Below are 17595 nucleotides of genomic sequence, written 5' to 3'. Positions count from 1 at the left end.
GTGTGGATTAATTATCATTTAAATATATTAGATTTGATTAAATTTCTGTTACCTCACATATAGAAATCATTTATTAATAAGTTGAAAAGACGAAAAGGTAATATACAGTGATTTCATGATATCATTTTACTAGACGTCGACTACCGCTATTGTTATCGTTTTATTTATATACCTCTGGTAAGTTTGTTTGAAAGCATTCTTGGTGTGTCTGCTTAAATGGTGATCAAGTACGTTGCACTTGCTTATAAAAGTTCACCTAAACCAACTACTGTCGTTACAACAATCAAATATAACATTGAACTAGTGCCAGCCGGAGCTCACTTTATATTAAAGAATATATGAAAAAAAAGTTTATTGATTGCATACGTGCCTCTGATAGCAAATCTGGCAATTAGTAGTAGGGTTATCAGAGAGATTAATTACGCAGATTTTCTGTGTCATATTAATATTAAAGAGGGACTTACATTACAATGGTCAGACTTGGATTGGCTTTGATGGTAAAGACTTGATTTTTTTCTCTAAAATTACTGGCCTTAAAGGTGGTCTGAACACGCATTTTCCTTATGTCCAGACATTAATTTGACTATTATTTATTCCGGTTTCGTAATTCTTTTTACTGCATACCTTATATTATGAAAATCATTGCCAGCATTTACCGATCAAACTTCGGTCAGACTTCAGGCAAACTATTTACGGTTTTAAATTATAAGGGGTCAAAGGGGCCACACTCCCCTAAAATGCAGGTCTGTGTCGTATTGACCACCAAAGCGTCATAGTTCTAGCGTCATACGAGATAAAAACGTACCTGTGTTCTACGTGTGTTTCTTAATTGTATGAGAACGGGAAGTTTACAAGAAATGATCGGAAGCATCGAACATTACCCAGTTTTCGACTTAGGCACAGGGGCTCGTTACAAGACTATAAAGGTCATATACATTAGCAGGCCCCCCCCGATATCTATGAATATTCATTGCCAGTTGTTAAATCTGGTTCCTAATCTGGTTTCTTGGTCAATATCATAAGCGACCAAAAGATCGCTACAACGTACCTCTTTTAAAAATATCATACACATGTGTTCAACGTGTGTTTCTTGCTTGTATGAGAATTCGAAGTTTACATGAAATGATCGGATAGCACTGAACATTACCCAGTTTTCGATTTAGGCACAGAGGCTCGTTACAAGCTATAGATGTCATATACATTAGCAGGCCCGATATCTATGAATATTCATTGCCAGTTGTTAAATCTGGTTCCTAATCTGGTTTCTTGGTCAATATCATAAGCGACCAAAAGATCGCTACAACATACCTCTCTTAAAAATATCATACAAATGCCTATGGGTGTTTTTATTTTGCTTGTATGAGAACGGAAAGTTTACATTAAAAGGTAAAATGATCGGTTAGCATTGAATTTATGTAATATTACCCAGTTTCCGATTCTAACACAATTATCAGGACCCCGATTATATAGGTCATATTCATATTATTTATTATTCGAGTCATCACGGCTACGAAAAAAATACGAAATCATATCAAGGGAACCAAGATTTTAACGGAAGTCACCCAATTTTAGAGCATATCGCATTCGTGCCATTTCGGATATTTTTGAAAGTACGCCAAAATCGAATAGCGACTTTGAAGACTTCAGCTTTTGATTTATTTTTGGTCCGATTAAAAAAAAATTATTTTGGATTCCTTGTGCCTACATTTTTAAATTTGATTTCAGATATCTCTTATGGTTTTCGAGCTATAAGGGGCCAAAACGATTTTTTTTATTTTTGGTCTGATTCCGAAAATTTTCAATTGAATTTCAAATTGTGTGCAAAATAGTGTCCATAATGAATTGTAAATCATTAGCTAAATTATGTGTGTCAAAAACTAATACTGTGTCCACACTTGCCCCAACTGTTTAGGGTTCGACCACTGCGGTTGTATCATGTTGCGCCCTGTGAAGCTTTCTATTTCAACAATGCGTGTCATACATCCCGCATACTTAATCATTATACAAATCATATTATCACGTATATTATGCTGGGAGGTCATCTTCGGTGTTTTACTAGATGTTTGTTACTTTTGGGAACGATATATAGTGAGGTGACACACGTACGAACGGCGTCAGCTATCGATTTTTACACATATCAGTGGTATAGTGTAAATGTACATTCATGAACTTTACCTTTAACTTGGCACACATGAGTATGATAACATAATGTACGATCTTTGCGTAATTGGAGCGGGATGCATTGGCTCTGCTGCTGCAAGGTATGGATCGAATTACGGAAGAACTTGTTTGATTGGACCTCCGGAACCAAAGGTAAGAATGTATGATACCCGCATTATGTTAATAAACTATACGCATTTTAAAAAGATACTTCTACAAAACACGAAAGCCCATATCGGTCATGCATTTTTATACGACCGTAAAAAAGGTCATAGACGTCGTCCGCAGACATTTTAAGACTGAGATTAAAAGTGTCTAAAACAAACAATTTTTAAGGTACACATACATACAGATTTCTATAAGGTTATATCACGTTTGCAGTCGATTTTGAAGGATTAAGGAACCAATCGCAAAAAGCTGACAAAACTAGAAGAACTGATCAGAGCTCTACAACTTGATACCCCAACTCCCCATTTGATAACACCTTTTGACCTCAAAATAGATTTGGATCAAAATCTAAAATAGGAGGTACACAATGGGATTATGTAACAAAAATTCTGTGAAAGTTTCATGAAATTCCATACAGTGATATCGATATGGCAGGAGTGGGCACTCCTGTTCCCTATATCCATAAAAGAAAAAGTCCATGTTTAGATATGTGAAGCTCTAAAATTGATTCGGATGAAAATTTACAATAGGAGGCGCACAATGGGAATGTGCAATAAATATTCTGTATAAATTTCAATATATTTATTTCAGTGGTATAGGAGGGATAACGAATAAGGGTAGAAGGAAGGCAGTTATAACGTGTTTTGATGGGGATTAAGTACTATTGTTGTAGTAAATGTTCTATTTGTTGACTTAAGGAAAGTTTGACCAACGGATTAACAAGTCTTTGGTCAGATTTGTGATGTATTTTTTTTCTTGTATGAGACCGACAACCGATTGACTTCGTTTTTGGTAAATGAAACAGAAATAGTAACGTCAGGTTTATTGAACTCATTACGTAAATACATTAAACGATATTTTAACAACAATGACAAAATAAATATAGAGACATTATAAAAGCGATATGTGAATTCTGGGGCCATTTCAATGAAAGTATCTTAAGATATGTCTTAAAACATGTCTTAGGAATAGAATTAGGATGGTCTTAGGACATGTCTGAGACACGTCGTATTGTGTAAATCGAAGCCCTCTTGTGAGGATCCTTACCATGATCATTCTACGATGGTCTTAGGACATGTCTGAGACACGTCGTATTGTGTAAATCGAAGCCCTCTTGTGATGACCCTTACTATGATCATCCTACGATGGTCTTAGGACATGTCTGAGACACGTCGTAAGATGGTCATAAGACGATGTTATGTTTATTATGATTTTATGTTGGATAATTATTAAAAATTGAATTGTGAATAAAAGGTGTATACATCAAATTTATAATATATACAGAGCACTGGAAAATTCTAAAAAAAAAAATACACTATTAATTCTAATAATTTTTTTGTTGTTATATGTAACATATACGAGTATAATTTAAAACTAATACCTACCTATGGTCAATTTGATACGATCAGAGGTCCAATCGATATCATTACCTTTAATTTCAAAAATCGTTAATCAAGCATTGCACGAACCGTGAGCAGTAAGGAAAGGAACCCAAATTTTTCAGAAAATTATACAAATTATATTGACCGAATTTAATAAGAATAAGGCAACAATATTTTAACAGAGTATCTAAAGTTATTATTAGTGGTATATGAGAATATATAATTATATGCCGTAAACCTAGGATGTGAACATGATAATTTAATGGGTTATTTCTGTCCCTAAATACTCTGTTTCGTCAAATGTTATTCCTTCGTTATGAAATGAACATATACAGCGTACATATTTGTTGTTATTCTTTCAATTTATGGCATCTTAAGTTAATCTTAAGTTTTAGGAGATCATCTTAGGACACATACCTACCGAGATATCCTAACTTTAGGAAAAAAATTAGGACTTATCAAGTTAGGAGACATTTGTTGACATGACATAAGAAAAAGATGTGTCCCAAGACCATCTTAAGACACGTCCTATTCCTAAGAGCGCTTCGTTGAATATTGCTATTACTCGAGTACCTATAATTATGTACTAGTATTTCTAATTAAATTTTAACCCTAATATATACATGTGTAATTTCAACTGAATATCAATAAAAATTTAATTGCTTTGAAGTAAAGGTTATTTTAAAAATATACTTTACTTTTAATAACTTAGAATACGACATTCAGAAGAGTAAAATTAACAGAGTCGGTACGGTAAATAAGAGTGCATAAATGGCCAAGCTTAAATATGTAACTAGACAAGAATGTGACAATTAAATTCCTTAACTATTGGGATGATTTAATTGTGAATTGTAGTAAAATTTAACTAGTGCTCCATGAAATATTTTAACAGAGTTAATAAGGTAATGAAATATTGACAGAGTAATTACGATTAAGAGGTTGTGTAAGTCAGGGACTTTATATACACTCCCTGTGTAAATCAAAGAGTAAGGAAAGTACATGCTTCTATATTTCAACAGGTAATACATATCAATACATGTACTTTAGATTAACAAAAATTCAAAATTTAGTAAAACATGCAATATAAGTAATAATCAGTAACCGGACAAACCTGATAAGGAAACGGTACAAATACCGCAAACGAAAATTAAACCGGTACTCGAATTTGTTAAAATAGTAGCAGGACCATTTAAAGATGGTCGGAAAGAACTACGAGTTCTTTGGAAGGATGGTTCCAGATCCTGGGAACCCAATAGTAGTTTTTCCCCAGAATTTTCAGATGAATTAAGGAGGTAGACCTAGGGTAAGGAACACAACTTCACCATATATTCACCATTTTACAACAATCTTATGTAAGCATCTAATTAACTTGGATTCATTTTATTCTGCTGCAAATGAAAGCTTGAGAGGCTTTGGAGAAATTGAGTATGATGCAAACATATCACTGATTTCATGACTTATGTCCCTTACTCTAGGTCTACCTCCTTAAATAGGGACTGGACAAAATGGACACAAAAAGAAAATGCTTCTTCACAACAAATACGTCTTGACACATAATACATCTTTATTTTTGCTTTTCATAATAAAGTAGGGATTTTATTATCACTATATACTTCCACTCTGCAATTGGGGTATAATAAACATTTTTTTTTTCACTTTGAATAGAAAGCTTATTTCGTGACCATTTCTAATGTTGTTGTTTTTTTCAAAGGGTTCTTAGATATGCTAAATCTAACTGTGTATTGATTTTCTTGCTTAAGCTTGTTTCCGGAAAACCCAAAACTGTATGTTTCAATTTCACAAAAAAAATCTTGTTAATGTAGAAAGCAACGGTTTTACTCAAAGAACTGCCTGTCATGTCTACTTTAAGCATTCATTCTATGAACATGTTTGCCTAAGCTATTCAGGTTGTCTAGAGTTCGACTTCTGTCGTCGTTAAAGCTGCGCCCCACGAAGCATTTATATTTGGATATTAATTGAAAGAAAATAAATATTAAACTTGCAAGTTGAAAATCAAGACGATGACTTGAAAATTTTTATAACCCTTTTTAAGAAAAAATGATAAAATACAATTGGATTATCATTTATGCATTAATTCTATCATCTGATATTCTCACTACCCTTATACTTAGTTTAATATATATTGATTTGAATTTAACTGGAATTATAATGTGCATGAAACTTTTATTTTTCGCAATCTTCATCCACGAGTCGTGTCATGTTTACTATTATACTATTTCAGGTTCGTGATCACACTAGTCCACGAGATATATTTGGTGCCCATTATGATGAAGGACGAATCACAAGACAGTCAGACTGTGACAGTGTTATGTCAACATTGGCAAGAGAATCGATACTCAGGTATCGGGATATCGAACGACAAACAGGTATTTGAACAGTTTATTGTATATCTGGAACTTATCAGTTGCAAATCAATTACACAGGTTCCGCGGGTTGAAACTCCCCGTTTGTTGGAAAATTTGTGCAATAAAAGGGCAAAACTTTGTAAATTATAGCATACAATCACCTTTTATTAATTTTTGGACCCCCGCCCCTCTCCTCTTTAACAAAATTTCTGGATCTTAGCCGTCAAATATTTTTATTAACATATAAAAATTCTTAAGCTGACGTGCGTGTTTATTTTTCATTACAACGCTTTACTTATTGTATATCTTGTCTCGCAAACGACTGAAAAGTTGAGTCACCAAGTGATCCAATGATCTTGAAACCAATAATTTTGTCATTCTTAGGAAATATAAACCTATATAAGCGTATGTATCATCACCTGTCCAGATTCGCCGCCTTTCTTTTTGGAGGGATAAGGGGGGTTACGTTTTAAATTGAACTTCGAATATTTATTTTTATGTATAACTTTGCAAATTAACATTGTCTAAATTGAAATGATAAAACACTTCTATTTTAGGAATCTCGTTTTATTATGAAGTTGGATACATCATAACCGGAACACGAGGTTCAGAATATTTGTTTGAGAATAGAAAATATGTGAACGAGTTTAAAATTAACGTTAAATTCCTCGGAAATAATGATTTAGTCAGACATTTCCCCTTCCTGAACTTTTCAAAGAACGACGAAGCAATATATGAAGAAAAAAGTTCCGGGTATATTAGTCCGAGACGATTGATAGAGGCACATAAGTACCTGGCAAAACAAAATGGATGTGATATAATAGACGAGGTCGTTAGAGATGTGAAAAGATTGGTTGTAAAAGGTAAATATGTCATGCGTGTGACAACAGACTGTGGCAGGCAGATATATGCTGATAAAGTTTTGTTGTCAACCGGTGCTTTTACAGCGTTTAAAGACTTGCTTCCAAGTCTGTTGAAGGTGGATGTGTCATTGTTTCCCATAACTGTTGCACGAGTTGAAATAAGTACAGCGGATTATGAAAAAATAAGGTATCAATACTGATAGGATATATTAATACATGATATACAACTAGTACTAACTTACATGACGTTAGATAGAGTCATGATTAAGATGTATCTATACACGATGAAAACGAAGCAAAAAAAAAACAATTCGGGATATTGGAAATTCCATTTAGTTTCAACTGATTGTTTGCAGAGAAAGGATAGAGGATTGTTGGATATGCACCTTTTCCCGAGAGTCTAACATGTATACATACATGTCAGATGTTTTGCCAGTTCATAAATGAAATTAAAACCTGCTCTTTCAGTTTTAGCAAGGGCGGATCCAGACATTTTGAAAAAGTGGGGTGACAGCCGGAGTTCCTCAGAAAAAAGGGGGGTGCTAGGACATTATTTACCATTTTTTTTCTCAATTTTACACATGAAAATGACAAATTTTCCAATAAAAAGAAGAGGTGCCAACTCTCTGGATCCGCCGCTGTTAGTATATATACAATACATGTAATACACCATATTCAAATGAAACTGTGATAAATCTGTTTACATCGACGGTGGCTTCAGTTCTATTACTTCCTTCTCTATCGAAACGTTGGCACTAAAAAGGGGATATTAAGTTATCCTATCGTACCAAAGACGTCAAATTTTGAAAAAATCGCATGTTTAAAAAAAATTAGGTCTCTGGACTAAAGCCAAATATAGCTTAGATACTTAGACGTCAAAAAAGTCTTACGATGGGATTTACCAGAAAATTGCGGTTTTGACAGATAGATGAAAAGCACCTCCCATAAATAAACGTCTATGAATACTGTTTGTGTAAGTAAACTCTTTTGATTTAGAATTTTATTTCTTACAGCAAACATGAAATATATAAGAAGCAAAAATGTGTTTATTATTTGTAGAATTTATATTTTTTTCTTCCTTGTATGAATTCAATCAAGCATGTAGTTAACCCTACAGGAATATGCCGTCCATCACTTACACTGGTTATGGTGCAGAGGACTGGGATTCTAAGTTTACCCGTACAACCGACAACAAAGTACGCTTCTACATGCTTCCTCCGGTCAGATACCCTGATGGTAAAGTTTTATTGTCACATTACTTTGGTGGTTTACCACACTATGAAGTTTTTTGTTTAATCATGTCGTGTTTTTACTTAAGTCTGTGATAGATGAACACTTTTATGACGTATTTGGTATCATCGACTGGTATACACATCGTATTCCTTGTCAGAATGTATCATCATAGTTCAGCGATTAGTGGATTTTTCATATTTTAGTTATGGTCACTATCTAATTTATTTTGTGATGGTTACATGTTTGCTTTCATGGTGTTGTAGGTAAATACTACATCAAACTTGGACATTACCATGAAGACTATCCGAAAACGTTTAGCACGATAGAAGAAGTAAAACAATGGTATTGTAGCGGCGGTGACCAGCAAGTAATAAAGAATACTGCGACGTTGATAAAAGATATCGTCAAAGGTAACTGTGAATAATAGTAAGATTTAATACCTAGCATAAGATTTTTTCTCTAAATGATATTCTCTCCTTGTAGGTGAAAAAAGTATCTTTAATATACCCCACAAACATTGTTTTAAATAGTATATGATATATTGAGTTAACAGAAAATACCTCTCGCTACACAATCGTATATATATGGTCACTTTTTGATTTTTTTTTTTTTTTTTTGCGAAAAATTGATTTTTTTCGTTGATTCGACATGCAATATACTTACATATTTTCTTTTTAAATCATCCTTCAGATATACTGTAATATGCCATAATTTGATACGAAGCACGTTCCTTAGTAAAATGTATAATCTTATTTTGGAAAAATAAAAACACTTTCATTATTTTTTTAAATCGAAAGTCAAAATATTTTCCCCAGTACTAATGTTCAAACAGTTCAAAGAATGGAGTATATGATATTCCGTGATTAAAATCACACACGCTTGTTGCTAAACTTGCTATCTATCATATAAAACTCTTGATGTAAATAGTAATATCTGTGGTATTCTGTTAATGTTTTGGTCCGTTTTTACCATAAGCACCCATATCACTATATTTCAATAGCCAAATCCTGAAATCCATCCCGTCTTTAATTTTAAATACAACTTGTATATAGTTAATAACATTGGTTTGGTTATTTATTATCAGTTTACCCTAACGCGTCAACTTCCATGTGATTTTCATTTAATACCTACAGTTTACTAATAAATTTGTTGCCAAAAATATATTGCCTTAGCATGTTCTGTGCAGGTTTACACCAGTTTAGATCACAAAACTATCACCTAAGTCTATGTTTCATTTTTTTCAAATTTCTACCTCCTTCTGGGAAAATGCAAATGACGAAAATAAACATAACACTTAACGGTCATATTCATGTATATCCTATAGTCTGTACTTTAAAATGATACCAAGATTATATTATTGTATGATTTTGACAGTAACAGTTACTTCCGAAACATGTCCCCTGCCCGACAAAAAAATTCAACATACTATTTAATGTTAAAACTTCTTATTTTAAGCCTTTTTCTTTTCGTTTAGTGAATTGTTTAAATGCTATTATCGTGTAGCATTATCGTATCTTTTATTTATATGTCCGTCTGCTGGTCCGTGGCTTTTGTCAAAGTGAGAATTATCCAAAAAATATGCTGAAAATGAGAATTTTTAGTTTCACCTTAAAATTTACAAAAAAATATATGACTCCTTAAATTGTTGCATTGACAAACGTCGTCGTCGTCCCTCGTCGTTGATAATTTTTCTTCTTCTCTGACAATACTTGACTAATTAGAACCAAACTTGTTATGAATGTTCCTTGGGGTACTGATGTGGGGATTTTTGATCTGTCGAAAAAACATGGCCGCCGTTACTAAAAATACAACTTGGGGATCAGACAGTAGTGTTTCGCATGTATCTCGCTAACTGTTAGGGTTAGCCAAATTCTGACATAGGGTAAAAGTGTTAATAAGATGGGATCTGTCTGAGATGAATTTTCGTTTTCTTCTGATACGCCATATTAGAGTTATTGCCCTTTTTCGATGTATTTGCTTGTCATTTTTAATGTTATTTCTTTCAAAACCTTTTCCTCTGACATTACTTGACCAATTAGAACTAAACTTGGTATGAATTTTCCTTGAGGTATCCTGTATAAAACTTATGTAGGGCTTTTTTATCCATAAAAAAACATGGCTGCCGTTACTTAAAATAGAAAATTGGGGTCAGACAGTAGTTTTTCGCATATATCTCTAAAACCGTAAGGTTCAGCCAAATTTTGATATGGGATTAAAGTGTTCAGCACAATGAGAACTGTCTGCGATGAAATTTCGTTTTAATCCATTGAGCCTTGTGGGAGTAATTGCCCTTTTTCAACAGTATTTGCTATTTTCAATGTTGTTTCTTTCAAAAATCTCTTCCTCTGACACTAGAACAGTTGAAACCAAATTTGGTATGAATGTACCTTAGGGTATTTGTCATAAAACTGATGAAGGGATTTTTGATCCATGGAAAAAAACATGGCTGCTGTTACTAAAAAAATAGAACGAAGGGGTCAGTCTGAAGTTTTTCTCATATTTCTCCAAAACCATTAGGTTTAGCCAAATTTTTTCAATTGCTGAAAGGATCCTTATTATAAGGCCTGCAAAAGTTTCCAAGGGGTCAAAGTTGTGAGAATTATTGCTCTTGAAAGGTGAAAAATGACTTTTTTTTTACAGTTTTCAGACAATATCTAGACAACTATGATAGATAGAATGAAACTTTCAATTGCTGAAATAATCCTACATAAGGCCTACAAACGTTTATAGAGATCAAAGTTTTCGGACACTCTTTGTTAGAGTTATTGCCCTTGAAAGGGTAAAAATCATGTTTTAGCGGTTTTCAGCCAATATCCAGAAAATTATAATAGATAGAATGAAACTTTCCATTGATGAAATGATCCTTTGATAAGTCCTACCAAAGTCTTCTTTGAGTCAAATTGTCGGACAACTCCGTGTTAGAGTTATTGCCATTGAAAGGCAAAATTTTTACCAGGTGAGCGATTCAGGCTCCTGGGAGCCACTTGTTTAGCTCACCTGACCTAAAGTCCGTGTGAGCTATTGTCATCACGTTGCGTCCGTCATCTGTCGTCGTTAGCTTTTTCAAACATCTTCTCCTCTGAAATTGCTTGACCAATTGAAATGAAACTTGGCATGGTTGTTCTTACGGGTATCTTGCACAAACTGGTCGTTTAAAATTTTTAAAATGTTAGTTAAAATTGGATTGAAGTTGGCATAATTGTTCCTTAGGGTATCCTGCACAAACTTATTGTTTAAAATTTTTCATCGGTTGAAAAACATGGCCATCGTATTCGCCGCTAGACTGTTGTTAGATGATACAAAAGCTCGGGTTGGATTCAGTGATATAAACACAATATTTTTTTTTACGTAGATGGCGTTAGCGATGAATTGACTGCCCTTGGGAAGTGATATTGTCTTCAATACTGAAAATACCCTCTCCCGCCACTCGAAGCAATATCAACGTTTTAGGCAACAGCACTGTTATTGCTTATTCCATTGGGAAGCAAATTTATCATGATAACGCCCTATACACTAAAAGGTTTCCTGCTCCCTCTTGCAAGATTAGATCATGTTTTTTTTTATTTCTTGTCATCGTTAATGTGTGTAAACGAAATGTCAGTCAATGGTTATTGACAAAGAACCACCACTATAAACAATAGACCAAATTGAAAGTTTTCACTTTGTAACCAAAAGGATGGCGAGTACGAGTTTTTATATGTATATATATATAAAGGTCTGAAAATTCCCAACGATGTTAGAACTGTCAAATTTGCGATGCAAAGTTTTGGTCGTTCCCTCCGCGGGACTCGAACTCGTACCGCTGTGACTTCTATGGCAATACCGCCTGCACAAAGTTCAGCGCCTTAGACCACTCGGCCAGTTAGGCTATATAAAAATATATCTTTCGCTGGCCGGGTCATTCCTTTTCGTTGGATTAATCTTGGGCTGTAACTCAGTACACGATGTATGGTAGTACGGGACAGTTCATTTAGATGTTATTATGTAGGATAGAGGATCAAATTAATGATGCATGTCACAACAAATCAATATTATACAAACGTCTCAGAATGTGAAGACTCTATTCGCTACACTGCTCCATCGGATCATATTGATACAGGGAAGATATGTAAAGGTATAGAAAGGTCTGAAAAATTCCAAACGATGTTAGAACTGTCACATTTGCGATGCAAATTTCTGGCCGTCACATTCTGAGACGTATTTTTAGATGCTCACAGTCTTATAACAGATATGATACTAATACTATAGGTGTTGAGATATTGTCATTGTTAGTTGAGCGTGCGTTGAGATAGTTAAACTGTTTATTGCGCTTGTTTTGCCACAGGCTTTGAAATATTTGTAAGCTAATGCTGTATTTCTTTTATTGCAGGCATTGAGATATTGTCAGTTGTTGGTGATTGTTGCATTATAACCACAACGCCATCTAATCATCCGTACATAGATTTGGTGCATTCTCAACTTGGACTAGCTCTTGGTGGCAACGGCGGGGCAGCAAAGTCAGGAGATGAGATTGGTCGAATAGCGATTGACTTGTTGATGAATAACAAGTGGACTTCTTCTCTTCCAAAAAAAGCATTTTTGGTTAAATTTAAGACCAATCATAAATTGTAGCAACTCAATACAGTGAAGTTACTAATTATGTTCCTAAATCATTAATATTATCATGTTCTCAGCCAGATCGTGATTATGGTAAAGGGTTAAGGCCAGATACTGTATATGTAGTCAGTAATGTTTATTTTATAAATTTTGAGGAATTTTCATGACGCATTATTAAATTTGAAATTATTCGAGACACAGACGGTCTTATTTTTTGTTTACATGTAGGGTTCCTTGACTAATTAGATAACAACTATACATGTGGTTTGGTGGTGTGAGAAGTTGGAAATTATATGATATAATCTGTTAATAATCATTCATTTGCAAACAACAGAATTCGTGTAGATATTTCATTTCTTGTCCGAGATTTACTTTCAGTTGCTCACAGTCTTATCACAGATATGATGCCATAATATCCCAAAACATAGGATACGAGTACAGTGGATTCCACTTAATGGCATACCGGGTAATGCATATTCCTGTTAATTGCTTAGGAAGTTAAATAGGCAATTTTCCATCCTGTCCATGTAAAAAATCCTCTTATTTGCATAGTGTAAGAGCAAATGAAAAATAAAAAAAAATCCACTTAATTGCATAATAGTTCCCAAAAAATACTAAAAATTGTACAGAAATGGATAAAAGAACAGTACATTTTTATTGAAAATCCAGTTTTCTTAAGAAATTTTGTTTAATAACAAAATGTTCTCTTTCCTTTGACCAAACTGATTAGACAGGTGAAAAGATTATAATCTTTATAACATTGAAAACATTGGGTATTTTCAGGTTGATCAAACCTATTTCACGGAGCATTCTTTTATGTCATCTTGCAAAATCATAAAGAAGTGTGTATTTTCAATGAGCAAATAGTGTTTGAAAAGATGCAAAAAATGTCTTTGAGTTATTCAAAAAGATTTTTTGGCACAAACCTATATATGGTTTAATTACAAAAAATAATTTTATAAACCCTCTTTCAAAGGGGAGATAATTGGCGGAAAATGTAATGGGATTTTATTTTATTACAATGAAAAAAGGTTTGTGACACATCCCCCCACCTCAATTTTCTTTTTAAAAAATGAAATAATGTCAAATAAGCGTTCTTTATACAAATTTACAAGAAATTCTACCTACCATTTTTTAAACGAAACTGAACATTACTGACAGAATCTATATAAAATGTGAAAAACGCCTATATTTAGTTTCTATTATCTTGTAATTAAATTCGGTGACCTATAGTTTTTTGTCTTAAAATTGTTCGTTCATGTTCATCTTTGAGAAAAAATAGAAAAAAAATCTATCTACTTAAAGTATTAGGTATGATCTATTTCATAATTTCTGTTAATTGAATATGGCTGTGTAATCGTCCATAGATACTTGATTTCGTGCAATGAATTACAGTGGGTGATTAGATTTGATCAATTTTACAAGATTCAAAACCGAACACAGAAAGCAGGTATTGGTTTGGAACCAACCGTTTTGGAGCTAGGTGTCAACAAGGGCCAAAAGGAAGCCTTCCATAAAATTTGACTATGTAAACTCCGGTACAAGCATTAAAAAATCGGGGCCAAAAAGCACTAACAAAACAATGAGTTTTACTAATTTCTAAACAAAAACATGCGTAGAAGTGTTTGGATCTTTATGATTCCTTACCGCCAACAAAGGAATTTGATTGATTATTAAAGTTTTTAACTCTTATACTGGTTAGAAATAAGGAAAAGAAATAGTCGGAACTAAGTATTTTACTTAACTACACAACTTATATATGGAACACCATGAAATTGTATCACAGAGTTCTACACCACTAAAGTTAGGGTTTGGAGATGCTGATCGTACCCATTATGGAGTTGAGGGTCAAGAACCAACACTTATGGTTTCTAGCAATATCTTGATTAAAAGTGAATGGATCTCTATAAAATTGTACATACTTGCATGTTCCTTTTAAGTTTGACGTTATAGTTTGTTTTCCACAGGACTAAGTTGGTTTAAAAGCGTTGATCAGTCATAATTCTTGGAAGGTAATGTAATTATATCTTCTAAGCATCTTTGTTGTCGAGGGGAAAATGAACTAACCAATGTTAAATGTTTTAAAATATTTTTCTTCAGATTTTGATAATTCCTGTTTCATTGTGTTATTTAATTCTTTAAACAAATGTATAGAGCAGATTTTATACGATTTGGACCGTTTTCGAGTTATAAGGGGTCAAAAAGGCCACACCTTAAAAAATCGACTTTTTAGCTCACCTTGCCCAAAGGGTCATGTGAGCTATTACCATCACATGGCGTCTGCCGTAGTCAGTCGGCGTCGTCCGTCTTTGTCGTTAACAATTTTTCAAAACTTTTCATCTGAAACTACTAGACCAATCAAAACCTAACTTGGTGTGAGTGTTCCTTAGGGTATTCTGCATAGAACCGATGTGGGTATTTTCGATCCGAAAAAAATATGGCCGTCGTTCTTAAAAAAAACAAAGGAGTCAGTCAAAAGTTTTTATCATATAACTCGAAACCGTTAGGTTAAGCCAGATTCTTTCAAATGACCTACAAAAATATGCATTGGATCAGAGTTGTCAGACGACTCCTTGTTAGAGTTATTGCCCTTGAAAGGCGAAAATGATGCTGCTTTTAACAGTTATTTAGCCAATATCTTGAAAACCATAAATGATAGAAAGAAACTTTCTTTGTTGAAATGATCGTGGTGATTAGTCCAAACAAAATCGTTCTGAGTGAAAATTGTCTGACATCTCCTTGTTAGAGTTATTGCCCTTGAAAGGCAAATTTTAACCGGGTGAGCTATTCAGGCTTCAGAGAGATTCTTGTTTACTATTGGTCCGATTTCAAAATAAAGTATTGGATTCCTTATGAAAATCCATGCCTGCATTTTTCAATCAGATCTCAGATATCTCTTATGGATTTCGAGTTAAAATGGGTCAAAGAGGCACACCCAAAAAATATCGACTTCTTTATTTTTGGTCTGATTTTCATTTGAATTTCAAATTTTATGCGATATATAATATCCGAACCAGTTGTTGTGTCCATAACGAACTTTTAAGTCCCTGTGCTTAATATAAGTGTGTCAAAAATTAATATTGTGTCCACACTTGTCCTAACTGTTCAGGGTTCGATCACTTCAGTTGTATCATGCTGCACTCTGCGAAGCTTTTTATTTAAATTGACTGATACTTAGTACTGGGTTTTAAAACCGGATTAAAAGGTCGGGAAGATTACGTTGAAGTATTTTTCTTATGTTAGTGTTAGTTTCTAATGCTTAATTCTCTTTGATTTAATGTACAAGCAGATTAAATTTGTATTCAAAACACTGAAGATATCCAACATATAAGGCAATAGGAGCGAATACGCAAAATAATGTGTGTTGGTCTTTTTAAATCGAAGGCCATGTGAGCTTTTGCCATCGCTTGGCGTCCGTCGTCGTCTGTTAACAATTTTCAAAAAATCTTCTCCGAAACTACCGGGCAGAATTATACGATACTAAATACAGATGTTCCTTAGGATATCTTGCACAAGACTTGTGTGTGTTTAGATTTTTTATCCGATTTTTTTAACATGGCCGCCGTTGCTATTTTTAGATCACAGATTTCTACATATATCTCGAAATAGAGATATTTGAAAGTAAATGTGACCTTCCTTCTCCTGCTTGAAAAGTCTTAAAGAAGTCTCCATTGGATCAAAGTTTTCGGACAACTCTTTGTTAGAGTTATTGCCATTGAAAGGTAAAAAAAAAAAGACGGTCTTTACAGTTTTCAGACAATATGTTTAGAGTTTATATACCTGGTTTCGGCCTTGTTTTGATATAGACTGATTTTGAATACTCAATCAGTCACTACACATGTCAATGGATAATTAAATTTTCCGGTTTATTTTTGACTTCGTCCATTTATGTATTGATATTTAATTTTTCCCTAAAATTTATTATTATGAGTTCGGTATTTTTTTTTATTATATTTAATATGACATCGGGAAGCTTTTCTTGAGATACATTAAAATGATTCATTTTATGAATAGCAAATCACTAGATATTCTTGAAGGCATATATTATTTATACCGCCAAACCAGCGTAATTCGAATTAAACTTCTGTGAAAATTAAATGTATGCTTAACCATGCCCATGCATATGCAATAAAACGATTGGTTGAAAAAAAAGAATAGAATTTTTAAATCACGTAGAATAGAAATCAATTTGTTGTAAACGATGAAACAAATTGAAAGCAAATAAAACTCTAGCAAAAAAACGGAGCGACATATTAAATAACAATGAACAAGCAAATGGACAAGGGACTCTGACCTTTTTTCACTAATTTTTAGGTGTGTTTAATTGTACAATAATCTTTTCCACAGTGGTCAGATTTAAAGGGGAGGAGTGTTAATTTCCGCTGCAAGTTTGCGCCTGTCCCAAGTGAGGAATTTCTGGCCTCTGTTTGTACTGTTTCGTTTTCACTTTCAGTTCACGTCTATGTTGCTTGAGTATATGGAGGCAATTATTTCGCTGAACCTGTGTATAATGTTTTGGGGCCAGCTGCAGCCTTCATTGTGGTGTGAGGGTTTCCTCGATCGTCATTCATTGAAGACCCATAGGTGGTATTGAGCTGACATTTTTCATCCCGATAGGGTTATTGTTTCTTTGACATATTCACCATACCCATTCTCGTTCTAAATTCAAGAATAAACCGGAAAAATGAAGATTGCCGCCATGTTCTTGACTTGAAACATGAACTTCAAAGTGAAATGGTGGGTTCAGACAACGCCTTCCCAAAATAGACCTTTTTTATATAATGTAAAAAGTACATGATCTTACATGGCCTGGATGAACGAAAGATG

General features: G+C 33.7%; 1 protein-coding gene across 1 annotated transcript; it reads left to right on the top strand.

Moving 5' to 3' along the window:
• Positions 1 to 1986: 1986 nt before the first annotated feature.
• Positions 1987 to 12968, top strand: LOC148621918 (uncharacterized). The gene is made up of 6 exons (XM_088576771.1): positions 1987 to 2313; positions 5953 to 6097; positions 6634 to 7126; positions 8057 to 8175; positions 8436 to 8582; positions 12542 to 12968. Exons 1-6 carry the CDS (start codon positions 2209 to 2211, stop codon positions 12781 to 12783), a joined length of 1251 nt encoding a protein of 416 aa, XP_088432897.1. The 5' UTR covers positions 1987 to 2208; the 3' UTR covers positions 12784 to 12968.
• Positions 12969 to 17595: the final 4627 nt, after the last annotated feature.

Source organism: Perna viridis, chromosome 3, assembly GCF_037379345.1.
Source record: "Perna viridis isolate PV_CMFRI_1.1 ecotype Kerala chromosome 3, ASM3737934v1, whole genome shotgun sequence".
Taxonomy (NCBI): Eukaryota; Metazoa; Mollusca; class Bivalvia; order Mytilida; family Mytilidae; genus Perna; species Perna viridis.
Note: the sequence above shows the minus strand (reverse complement) of the source record. Positions and strands in the feature narration are given on the sequence as shown.

What these genes read in the sequence shown, in the direction of transcription:
- LOC148621918 (XM_088576771.1), top strand. Translation starts at nt 2,209, where the DNA reads ATGTACGATCTTTGCGTAATTGGAGCGGGATGCATTGGCTCTGCTGCT. An exon ending in TTGGACCTCCGGAACCAAAG is followed by an intron (nt 2,314 to 5,952) that starts GTAAGAATGTAT and finishes ATACTATTTCAG; the next exon opens with GTTCGTGATCACACTAGTCC. An exon ending in GCGGATTATGAAAAAATAAG is followed by an intron (nt 7,127 to 8,056) that starts GTATCAATACTG and finishes TTAACCCTACAG; the next exon opens with GAATATGCCGTCCATCACTT.